Source organism: Schistosoma mansoni, chromosome 1 (assembly GCF_000237925.1).
Source record: "Schistosoma mansoni strain Puerto Rico chromosome 1, complete genome".
Classification (NCBI taxonomy): Eukaryota; Metazoa; Platyhelminthes; class Trematoda; order Strigeidida; family Schistosomatidae; genus Schistosoma; species Schistosoma mansoni.
In genome coordinates, this window is record NC_031495.1 from 19389733 (window position 1) to 19403676 (window position 13944).

General features: G+C 29.6%; 1 protein-coding gene across 1 annotated transcript; it reads right to left on the minus strand.

Moving 5' to 3' along the window:
• Positions 1-7045: 7045 nt before the first annotated feature.
• Smp_200450 (uncharacterized protein) lies at positions 7046-8248 on the minus strand (the record flags this gene model as incomplete). Its single annotated transcript, XM_018793561.1, has 1 exon — positions 7046-8248. One exon carries the CDS (start codon positions 8246-8248, stop codon positions 7046-7048), a length of 1203 nt encoding a protein of 400 aa, XP_018648061.1.
• Positions 8249-13944: the final 5696 nt, after the last annotated feature.

The window sequence follows — 13944 nt, forward strand, 5'->3', positions numbered from 1 at the left end:
TATGATCGACTGCAACCTCTCAAAAAACAGATTTTTATCGCTATCATCGGTGGGTTCATAGTACTAGATAACATTCATTGTGATTTCCTCCTTCTTTGCCTTGAAGGATGTTCTCATTACCCTGGATCGATGAGATTCCCATCCCACGAGTACTTTTCGTTCTCCTTTGGACAGCAAAAGCAAATTTTTGAGTGTGTGGAGCATTTTCTTCTTCGTGACCGGAGTACAGCAGCATCTCTCTCGAATCTAATCTTTTATGTCCAACTGAAGTCTAATGATTTTCTTTGATTCTGAGCACCACCAAGTTGTATCTCCTCATTTCCGTAGCTATCTGATTAGTCCTCCCGATCTTCCACATTATTCGGACGTTCCATGTACCGATATTAATTGTTACTCAGGTTGTTAGAAGGCGCATCCGTCTCGTGACTTCCGAAGAATCTCGGCTTTTACCACAAGGCATCATGATTCTTCTGAATAAAAAACCTTCAACTTGGAGCATAGAGTTTGAATTGTTTTCATTTTCGGCTGATATATTTTGGCAATGTTGTTGTCTACGAGATGGGGTTGTCAACCCTGTGCCCAGTCTTCTGACCGTACCCGGCCTTTGAATAGGCAGTGGCTTTTGATGAGCTACAGTCGGAGTTTAGCGATAATAAAATCCTATGGTTTGCATTTTTTGCGTTTGTATAGTATAAAACATGAAATGAATGGGTTAAAATACAGTAAATCGTAGGCACATTATGACTAATGGAAATTATCATTTTCAAGAAAAAAATCAAATACATTAATAAAGAAGGTATCAGTCAGTTAAAAAAATCAATTTATCATAATGTGCACTTTTAAATCTGCCTGCCACGCTTCTAGCATAATCGTTTGATCTCATAATATCCATTCAATAATTTATTTTGCTTAGTTGCTCCACCACAGGGTACCAAATCACATGATGGTACGAGCATATTTGCTTATGTTAATATGCGTTAAAATCAATATTTACATGAGTAATTTGAGCTATCGGTTCCTTAATTTGTAAATTTACTTTCATTGAAAGAAAACAATCAAGCTATTTAAATGACACAATAGAACTCGTTAAAAATCCAAATAAGACTATATATATATACGCGTATTTATGCTGAAGAGTTTATTGTTTTAGACAGACTATCTGTATAAGCGTTTAATTATAAATTTTAAGTTGAACAAAAATTTGACCGCAATTTAATATGGCGAATACGTCGATGATTTTATAAATAGAGGTTACACCACTTTTTGCCTTACAGTAATAATTTTTACTGAAAAAAAGCTATTCATAACATTACTTCTACTTCTTCAAGCAACAATCATGTACACAATTGAATGGTCACTGTGTAGTGACTAACATAGTGTTCATCTAATCCTTTTACTGATGATTAAATCCAGTTTGTAATATTGCAATATGGCCACTAGTCTAAGTGATTCTACATCGCCACCTGGGTGTCCTGATATCATATCCATCAAGGAACAGCAGTTCGCTCAGTGTTACAGACATCGTATGTAACGTTTATTTAGGAAAGGCAGTGATTACTATGACGATAATATGCTAATAAGGATGACCGAAATCAATAAAAAGTAATCCCATAATGTGAAATTTATTGTTTGAGACAAATAAAAGAATGAACGAAAAGTAACTGTCAACAGAATTCATGACATTAATCAGTCAAATAATGTCTTTCTTTAGGTAAGTGACGATATGGCTGGACAAATACTTTACATATCTACTCTTCAATATATTCGTAACGTTTTACTTACGTCAATAAAAAAGGTTAATTAAATTAAGAAAGATATATAATATCCTACAGAGATTTTCGAGAATTCGTCTATAGAGGGTTGATGAAGTTATTCTAACTGAACAATAAATTCTTTTGATAGTGCATTTATCTTCAGAAGTAACGAAGAATATATATATATATATTAGAGATTGTATAACAGACAAAAACAGTTTATCTAAGAATATAAGGATTTCAGTAATACTGTTATATCTCAACATAATAAACGTCAGAGTATTGGTGCTTGTGAATATAGCTCATTATTGTATTTAGTGTACAATTATCAGTCATGTAATCTTTCAGTACGTTTTATATGATATTTACAAGAAGTTAGAATAAAGCTACCAAAATCTTTCTACTTATTATAAATTAAGGGTATGCAGTGAGTATTCAAGTGATATTAATAAGTTTTAGTAGTTAAACGATATGTTTTTAAATCATGTTAAGTATGAGGTAATTTCCATTAGCCGTTAACTATTAATGACCAAAATGATAAGCGGATTTGTTACTCCATTTTTATCTGTATTTTTTATCTATTATTCAGTCAAGTACTTGAAAGTGACCGGACCACCCAGTATTGTTCGCCGAATTATCGTTCTACTTAAAACACCATAACAGTAATCAATTCAAGCTTAGTAAACAAAAATTTCACAATTTAATCCATAATTTATATTTTCGGTAATAACCATCCCTTGATATTAAACCGAAAAAGACAAGATATATGAATTTCATATTATATCTTTAAATACATACCATGGTATATCTAGATTTCAACTAGTTACCTTTTTATTATTTAAGTATTCATTAAATTGACCAGGTTTTATAAAATCAAGATAACAATACTAATTCTGTAGTGTGGTGTACTTATATCCATATAAGTAGTATATAGTGATGGTCAGACATAAAATGTATTTTAGCAGAAGACTGGTAAGGAAAGAACTGAAATGAAGCGCGACTGGTAAGAAAATGCATACAAAATGAAATTAGAGGAGATGAACTGATATTTACAGAAGGAACAGTGACGATTGAGACAATTGGTTGTTATTTTGCAAATTAACTGTTTGCAGTATGGCTATCAGAATTTAGTGAGATAGTCTGTAATTTATGTCTAAATACATTCGATTGTTTCCACTCGTGTTCTTATTCACTACAATTCTATTCCTCACTAACTTTATATATTACTTATGTCGCCATAAGTAGCACACACCATACTCGGACGAAACGGCCGTCCAATGCTTCCAGATTTTCTAGGGTGGTTTAGCCTTAATCGACTCAATAATTCAACTTTTAAATTAATACAATTTCCACAAACCCTCACTCGAATAATGCATTTAACGATTCATATGTTGAGACAGTTAAAAACATAATGTATTAAATGACAAAGGATTGACACACCCAACTGTTTAAGTAAATTATTATTTAAAAAGAAACTTGTTTCTTTTCTCAATTATTCTTAAGTTCATTTTAGTAAACTATTAATCTCCGATTAAAAGAAAATCAATTTTCATGACAGTTTAATTAGATCTATTCGTAAGATAAAAATAAAAGGGCTAAACCTTTGATTGCTTTAATCAGGAACTTTTTAGCAACATTCAACTATTTTCGCTTTTATTATAAACCCCGTTAGTTTATTTGAACTTTGTAAAACTGAAATCAAAGATAGTGACATTTTAAATGTTAACTAACCGAATATTTAGTGTTTAAATACAAGATGTAACACAATTTCAGTGTATCACCTCATACCGCCGATAGATTTAATTTTCTTCCTTATCTATCTTACATTGTGTTTGAAATAGATGTTCCTATTTTCTATTGTTGATAACTGCCAATAAAACATGTAGATACTCTACTTTCGACTCTTTTGAATCCAACTAGTAAATGTACGCGGTGGTGAATCATTTATTCACGTCATTTATCAAACTAGTTAGCAGATAGTGTATCATGACATTATCATAGGGATTGATGTTTCCAGGAGTTTATCAACTATTGTTTTAGCTTGTTGAGTTATGAAACACTATTAGTCCACATAATCCTCCCAGTACATTTCAATGGTAGTTCAATATCGGATTCGGAAAAATATTTCATACAGATACATACTTTTTATTCTAACTATGTAATCTATTATGACAAAACTCGAAAGTTTTAATTAAATTAGTTGAATAAGTAATACTTGCACAAAAACGTTTATTCATCAGGGAAATTTAGAATCAACAAAATGAGTGACTAAAATCCAACTACCTCGTTATAGGAAAACAGTAGAATATAGTTGATAAATTTGTTATTTGAACGCTCGATCTAATTTACCTAACAGATCCCGATAATCTCAGACTAAATCTCTATAACAACATGAATACAAGAGAAAAAGCGCAAAATGAAGAAATAAAGACTAATGCTAAGGATTAATTTGACTTCTAAAATAAATCAAAATGATTTATGAATATATCACTTTTTATATGATTTATGTACAGTTAGAATAAAAGTCACCTTTGTACAAATTGAATTAAGTTATATTTAACAATAATAATTTATTAACTTCCTGTATGAACACATATAAACCATATTCTAAAGTTAAGCTTCTTTTATCCTTCTTAAAATGTGAATACATATTATTCACGATTGCGAAAAATCAATGTCATATATCATTTGTACTCTAATTGATTAAGATATTACCCTCTATATCGACAATCAGGAAGAAAGCACAAAGGTAATGGAGTAAGTAATCAGAGAAAAAAACATTAGATAATAGAATACACTAGCTCATTATAAATAGTTGAGTAGGCCATGAGGATTAGTTTAATGTTAAGTTTATTCTTATCAAAAGATGACATAAATTGAGAAAACGCTAAAAATTAAAGAATACTAGACAACCAAACAATTAACCAAGGAAATCCTTACCAATGAGCATACATGTCCTAGTCCGAAATCAGATCTAGTTGTGTCAGTTTCACCTTCGAAATCGTAAACGTAACAGAAGAAATTGGATAGTTGTTCAACTGTACAAAGAATTAAATGAAGTTAATATTGTACCCTATATTATTATAACTCAATGGTTTGAAAGCAATGTGTCTAACTCCAGATCCATCAAAGCTTGACCCGTGAAGGAGTGATGGGTGTTAATTATTACAATGATTCACCTAGAACGAATTAGCAGTACAGTGTATTTTATTTCTCCGCCTGTAATTAGTCTTTAAAAACCATTTTCACAGCTAGATATATTCACTAACAACCAGAGGAAAAGGTATTATAGATTTTGGACTATGAGAACTTATTAATAGTCTATCAGTCGTGTTATATCTAGAGCTCAGATTCTTGATATAACGCATACAACTTAAGCACTTGAACGCTAGAACCTTCCCGGTCGCAAATGAAAAAAACAGAAGACAAATGAAAAGAATGCTATTCCAAACAGTGTCAAATGTGATACAAAACTGTCAGATATTTATATATTTTAGTAATAACGGAATCATCATTATAGTCATCTAATAGGGAAGCTAAATGTAGAGATTCTGAAATATTCTTCCCAAAGAAGATTGAACGGAATATCTTCGGCTCTTTCTGAGTTTCTTAGAGTTTCCTGGATGTCACCTAAAGGCCGTCCTCATAAATTGTTACAGAAAACCAGTAGATTTTAATATCACTAACAAATAGTTTAGCCCTATTTTAAAACCAATGGTTAATGAACTTGAGAATTTAAATATTATATACTATACCATATACACCCTACACAGACATTGGAATAAACATATTATTTGTGCCAGAAAAATTTACCAAACTGTGAAATAAATATAAAAGAGTTGCAATTAATCTTTTTGACAAATAAATGAATGAGTTGTAGGTATCACCACCAAGGTATGACTTGATAATTTCAAATAAATTGAGCATTGGGTAGATTGTTATAAATAAAAATAATATATTTGTAATATCCCAATCAGTAGATAAATTGGATTTTTTGACGTTTTGTGACTGAGTGTAAGTCACTTCTTGAGAGAATAAATAATTAAATCAGAATGAATCCAAGTTTAAAGTGTAAATGGAACAACACAAGAATATTATGTGCGATCAATTAAAAAACAGGTGTGAACAAGTCGATATCATGTCATTTCAGGCAAGGGTATTTATAAGCGACATGTGTATAAATGTGTGTGTGTGTATGTGTTCGAGTTCAGGGATGAAAACAATGTGACCTAATGATCCCGTAGTACTGGATAGACTTCAAATTAAATCAGTTCACGCCACTTTCAACAACCACTAAATCGATTACAAAAACATACGAATTTTACAAAAAGGTTTTTCCAACTACAAATAAACGAGAATAGCTGAAGCTTTCGATATAACGCTTAATCCTGCTGCAATCAATAGAAAAGAAGGCCTCACTATACGTCCGACTTTGCCTATCTATTCAAGCTATCATGTCTGATATTATTCACATTTCACACTATTGTCGTACATACAAATTAAACTCTATCCTTTCACACCACAGAGGTCACATATTTTTCATCCCTGACCTTGCACAAATGCACACACACATTTACATACATGTCGCCATAAATCACCTTGACTGAAATGACATGGTATTAACTTGTTCACACCCGTTTTTTGATTGATTCCACCTAATATTCATGTTGTTCCGTTGCACTATTTAAACTTGGATTAATTTTGATTTACTTATTCATTCTTTGAAGAAGTTATTACTATTATTATTATTTGAGCACATAAATATTAGTACAAGGGGGCACCATATATATATACGCCACAGACAAAAGTGTCATTTTATTCAATTGTGTGAGGGTTATGATACTGCCCGAGTGCCCGAATCAGGTGGTTTTCTTAGGGGGCCACACCCCGAGCCTTTAACCTAGAGGTCTAATCCACAAGGCAGTGGAGCATCATAAGGAGATGCAGTCCCATGGTAGTCGGTGACCAACAATTGGTTTATACGTCATTTGTTCTCTCAGAATGCTGGAGCCCATGTGTACCATTGGTTTGGAATCAGGGTTGAAGCGCCGGAAATTCCGTTTTTCATCCTCTCAATTTCGTAAACAACACCCCCTTCATGACAAGACAGTGAATAAGACTTCCCTGGCAGAGACTGTAAACGGGTGGCCACATGAGAACATTTCAAGAAAGAAAGAGAGCATGGGCCCTCGCACTCTCGGCCGTCTCAGGGCATTTCGGGATATTGGTTTTCAAAAAAAAAAAAAAAAACTAAATAAAACAAAATTTCCAAATATTTATTTTATATTTCATTAATTATAACATAATTTATCAAATCTTAATGATTTCCATAAATTCATTAATAAATATGATATATCTTTATAATGTGCTGTAATAAATTGTTTTCTATAATTCATTATATAATTAGTTAATAATATATTATCAATATGATGTATTTTGATATTTAATTTATCCAATACGATCCCAATTAATACATCATCAAATGGAAATAATTTAATATGACGTAATAATTCATATAAATGATACATTACGGGTCTACTCATTATAATTGTACCACCAAGTGGATAATTTGGATAATATTTAAATGGATATTTATATTTTGATATAAACCATTTATTAGTTTTTATACGAAATGGTATACCTTTTTTAATGACATAACCACTAATATATGTATTATATTGTAATTTAGTAATATTTAATAATAATTTAATTAAATTTAATGGATTAATAATAAAATCTTGATCAATAATTAAAATAAATTTTGTATGGATACAATGAAATTTAGCATATTCAATAGTACCAATTAATTTTCTTGTTAAATTATAATAATTTTCAATAAAATTAAATTGTAATAAATCATTATGTTCTTGATGTTCTTGAAAGAGTTTAATTTGTATTGTTGAATTAAACCATTGAGAGGAATTTTCTCTACCTAATGTAAAATAGATATATGGTTGAATACCATATTTAAGATAACATTTTGAATTAGCCCATGTATTTCTTAATGTTTGACGTAATTTAAATTTATTATATGTTGATTTAATAAATATAATAATATTTGTTATATTATTATTATTATTATTATCAGTAGTATTATGAGTAGTATTATTATTCATTATATGATCACAATGACTTGATGGTAATAAAATTGGTTCAATATAATTTGTATTGGTAGTTTTAAAATATTCATAATATTTTTCAGAATTTTTATGATGATTTTCTTTCATATATTTTAATTTATTTAATTTTTTTTTATTATCATTATAAGTAGTATGACTTGAAAATTCTAAAATATTTTCAGGTTCTTCATATTCTATTGATAAATCTATAATATTATGTATAAAAATGATTAAACAGAATATCACATTTAAAAGTAATATGATTATACAAATTTGAAAAAATTGTTTTATAAAGTAATATGGGATAATAAATTTCATAGTTTTTCTTTGATATATTCGATTGAATAATTGAATAATAATAATAAACATATTCATATTGTGAATATAGATATATATGGAACCACCTAATAGATTACATTAAACATTATTTGTCGATATAAAATAATTTTTTTTTAAAAAAACCCATTTTTTTATGGTGTGCTCCTCCACGAGGGGTAACAGGCGTAAGTAAGTAAGTAGTTTTTACAGTGTGTAACTATTATTGAAATCTGTTATTATTATTATTTTGTTTTTGAATGTAAATCAAAATATTGAAAGCAAGAGTTGATATTAAATTGAAATTTTATAGTTTGATTGAGTAAAAAAATAATGAGTTCGAGCATATCATATGATCTGTTAATTATGACATTGTATATTTCATTAAAGCATATAACGCTGAATAGTTGCAAGTAATGATTCTTAAATCTGACTAACGTAAATATCGGTTGACATGAAATTAATATTCATATATATATATATTAAAGACATTGTTGAATCTTTTGTAAAATAATATTGTGGTATAAAATCTGTTGAATAGTACATTAAAATGTCACGGGCATCATTATTCACTATCTTCAAATGTAGAATGATTCATAATATATCTAAAGAAAAAGCAAAATTATAAAAAAACATTTAATATATTGCAATTCATAAGTAATATAGTCAATTAGTATTTAACAAATGAATATTTAAAAATGTAATGATAAAAAAGTTTTTCATTATAAATTCAATGATAACAAAGTATTATAACCAAAGATGGATATTGGCTAGCAATGGAATCCAGAATGCACATTTCGTCCTATTTGGGACTCGTCAGCTGGATGCACGTGCATCTCAGAGTTGAAATTCACGCTGGAACTTGAACCCAGTACCGTTCGCTTCAAATGCCACCACATTATCCACTTAGTTATTGAGTCCTGATAGCCACTTGGTTGTTCAATGGGGTGAAGTTTAAATGCACTTGGTGTTGTTTAATTGTACCTTCCCGTTGTTATTTAGGACTGCAATTGATCAGTCTTTTGTTGGCATATGTGCTGCTAGCCACTATTCATCTTTGTTTATACGGCTTGTGACTTCAGGCAATATCGAAGCAGTCTGCACAGGATGCACATATCCCGACAAAGACTGATTAATTGTAGTTGCAAATAACAATGAGAAGATACAAGATAACAACACCAAGTGAATTTACAACGAAATATTGTTTTTACATTATCACTCAAAAGTAAACTCAAAAACAAAATCTTTATAAATCAGTATTTTACGAAGAGAATCTTTTGCTTAAATTTGTTATCTGACTATTCATCTATTATTATTTGCTTATCGGTGTCATTGTTTATAAACTTGTATAGATTTCATATGAACATCTTGGCAAGTAGTTTGACTGATTTTATCCTTTTTATTAAAAATACTGTGTTGTTTTAAATACATTCATGGTCTAAACGGTTTGGAATAAAGGCTATTTACTCCAGTGTTTCTTAATTTTTTTGAATCAACATAAACGATATTGACTCCAAATCTACTTACTGATTAGTTGATTGAATGCAGTATTATATATACAAAGTGATAATTGAACCTAAACTAATGCAATTTTAATAGAGTGTTTTAAAAAAGGCGGAAATACTTGGTAAAATAATGAATAAAAAAGTCAATAAAAATAATGGTTTATAGATTAAGCATTTTAAAAGGCCATTGAAGTTTGTTAGTGATACTTAAGCGATATTTTTTTGAGTCTTCAACATCAAATATTATTGACATTGAATTTTATATTTCCTGGTAACATCACAGGCTATCAGCTATGCACAATCTTCGTAAAAACAAACTAAGACTCTAGTCTATGCTATCACATATTTAAAAATGTTGGAACAACTCAGTATGGTGATTGCTCGTGGATAGGCTATAAAGCTATTCAATAAATATTAGGTAGCAATTGCAATTCATCATTCTAGTAACTAATAACTTGTCGCTATTAAATGTCTTATTAGGATTTTATTGTCTGTTGTACTGTTAACACCCTGTCATTTAAATGTGAACCTCTAGTGGATCGTGAATTTAACTAAATCTATCATTAGTTTTCAGTGTATGTTATTTAGAAATAATCCAATAGTTCTATTTGTTCGACTTATAATATGAATTTGAAGGCAATGTTAAACAACCACAAACTATTCGACAAATATAGGCACTACAAACTAGTCAACTGTTTTAGTCTTATCAATAAATTTACAATGTTTTATTTATAGTGGCATCGCACGATAGAAGATAAATAATTATCCATTTATACACGTCTTTCTAACTCTTCCTGGAGACCCTCTGAAGCTACTACCGGTCTCAAGCTCGGATAAAACAGGAGAGTTGGGTATGGAGTTAGCGATCCCATCCCGTAGAAAACGAGCTCGCTAGAAAAACGATAACCAGAAAAACATGTCTTTCTATTATGAGTTAACGTGATTATTTTAGATAACGTTATCATAAATTGATAAATTTTTGGACAATAGATAAATGAAACCTTAGGTCATTCAGTAGTCCATTATTCAGTTAATCACGAGAATTAAATGAAATTAATCGATAGCATCTTTGACTTAGCAGTTATCTTCCTTAATTAGGTTCATTGATAAAGAGAGATGAACAATAATGTCTTATTGATTATTCAGTTTTTTTCAGTACAAGAAATGTCGGTTAACTGTACTCGAAATTATTGCTTAATTATTCAAAGCTACAGATAGTAGATTTACAAAGTAACAGCTAAATACGACTTATATCACATCATGTTTAACCTATGGCGTCAGGTTTTATTAAATCATGGTACAAATTCACTACAACTATTTGAAGTCACATAGAAACCTAAATTTGTACATGGTTCATTAACATTGTGTGACTAAATCTCCCAAACATACCTATTTCTGATTGTCTGATCACGATTAAAACATATGCTAAGACATTTATTGAGATTGGTTGTAAAGGCTCATGGAGACTGACTTAATTTATAGGCTGTATTCGTTACATACCAATCTCAGTCAGAATGTCATTGAAAACCACAGTTCACTGGACAGCTGTTTTTTTCTTTGTATGAATTCTTGGTAAAACGTGACTGCTTTGTCAGTATTATTTAAAACACAAATTCATGGTTATAGTTAGTTAGCTCAAACCTTATCAAATATCTATCGTACTAAAATGAGGTATAACAACATACAAGAAATAATTACATGAATCACTAAAGAAGTCGATCATTAAACATGTAGGTTAAACTAACTTAATTTAAAAAATTGTAAATTGACTTTCCATAGTCACAGTATAAAGAACCTTTTTTCAGTTCAATTAGAATCCAAAAGTAACCCTAGTCCCTTATTTCAATGAGTGAAGCACCAGCCCAGTAATATGGATTTCTGATATTCCAGTCCAGAAGTAACACAGATTTTCTCTTGACTTTCTAATTACTCTTTTATTATCTACAAATTATATGTTTTTCGAATACGTTCAAGTCACACTGACTAGTCACTAAAGAATAGCTACTTAAGAATTTCTTTAGATTGTAGTAATTGTTGACTACTGTCAATCGAACTTCAATGTGACCACTGGCTTAAGCAACATGACTTCATGTGATTTAAAGTTATCGTTAGAAAGTCATTTACCTTGGGACCCAGTAATTTTCGTCTTCACAAATAAAAAACATTAAATCATTGGAGAGCTGATGTGTCTCATTAAGTTCTAACTCCACCTTATTCATCAAACAAATAATTTTTCTTCAATTGTCAATCGAATGTCAATTAACTTGCTCAAAGGTGACTTTTAAATAATTATTATTAGTTTTAAATAATCCATTAATAAAAGCTCCATGTACTAATAAAATTTCTTGTAGTTAACATAACAAGATTATATGAATATGGGTTTTTCTACTTAAATGATAAATGAATCGTATTCACACGTATTATTACAAATAAAAAAAACAGACAACCTTTCTTAATAGATAATTGATATTTACATGTATATAACTATATGATTTGTCAAAATATATGTCTCTGAACTTAAGACGTTTAATATCAGTATGTTAGTTCAAAAGTTATTCTAAACTTTCCAATTTGGATCATTTTTAGATATTGTATCATATAACTTGATTTTTAATAAGTATGCTATCAGGATTCAATAGCTGAGTGGATAACGCGATGATGTTTGAAGCGAAAGGTACTGGGTTTGAGTCCCAGAGTGAACATCAACTCTGAGATGCAGGTACATTCAGCTGACGAGTCCCAAATAGGACGAAACGCACATCCTGGATTCTACTGCTAGCCACTACCCATCTTTGCTTACAATGCTTGTGAATTAAAACTATATCGAGGCAATACGCACAGTATGCACATATGCCAATTAGAGACTGATCAGTTACAGTCTTAAACATCAATGGGAAGATTCAAACAAACAATACTAAGTGAATAAATATATTTGTTTGTTTTTTCCTGGGTCATTAAATACATTCAACTCGTAGTTATGATCAATAATTCCAAAAAAAAAGGATTTTCCGTAATAAAAGATTCAGTAATATGGAAAAAAATAATCAAGATTATGATTATTTATTGATTTTTAATCACATTACCAAAACAACTTACATAGTTACTATGTTTAAGTATAATTGTTTTTTAATCATGAATACTAATCAATTTATTCTCTTTATATACATGTATATATATAGTACTATTTGTTTAATATTCTATAAGCTCATAATGATTATAAAATATTTAAATTGATTCATTCTATTCTTTGTTTCATTCTGATTGGTTCAATTTATACTTACAAAAGATTAATTATTGTTGTCATTTTAAGACTAAAATTCTTATGTGATTATAAGATTATTTGTTTATTTCTTTTTTTTAGGGATTAGTTTATTGTTAATTTTGTTTATTTCATTGTAAAGATTATATATATTATTTAATAGTTGAGTTCATGAATCAAATGAAGCTAGATCGTCATGGAAAACCTGAAAGCATTGAATGAACGTTTTGTTCTAGTATGAGACTCCAGTAATTCCAGGTTTTCTATGGTTGTCTAGCTTCAATGGACTAATAAACTCAATCATTAAATTATTATAATTTCCACAAAACCCCTTCCTGATAGTATATATTATTGTTCAGTACACCAATAATTTAAAAAAAAACGTTTTGGATGTTCATCAGTTCATACTTTTCATCTATATGCTGTTCTCAATACAGATTTTCAATAATGTTGACAGTACTAGACAACTTTCTTTTGATAATTGATACTTTTAAAACACCTTAATAACAATGTAATTTCATTATGTTGTCTAATATACCACCACATCTTGTTAAATAATCATTTATGAATGGAAAGATTTACTGAACGCTATAGGACTGAAAAAAAACATTTCTCTCTAATTTATTGTTATTTATTCCTTAATAAAGTAAACTTTGATTTAATAGTAGAAAATAAGCTTTGATAATGTCTTTTATGAATTTTCGATGACAAAAGAATTGTCAAACATTATTAAAGTGCTAACATTTTCATGTAGTCAATTCGTATGTTTCGTCATCGACTACAGCAAAAATTTTTGAACTCAAAAAATTTATAAGCGAATAAACTATACTTAATATACCATGGTTTCGGCTAGGCAGTAAAATCCAGGAATTAAATCTGTAACTCATTAGTATGGTGTATCTGAATCTCAGCATTGATATTCACACTGAGACTAGAATCCGGTACTTATAGTTTGAATCTCAACTTACAGATTACTGATTTCAAATGGTCAA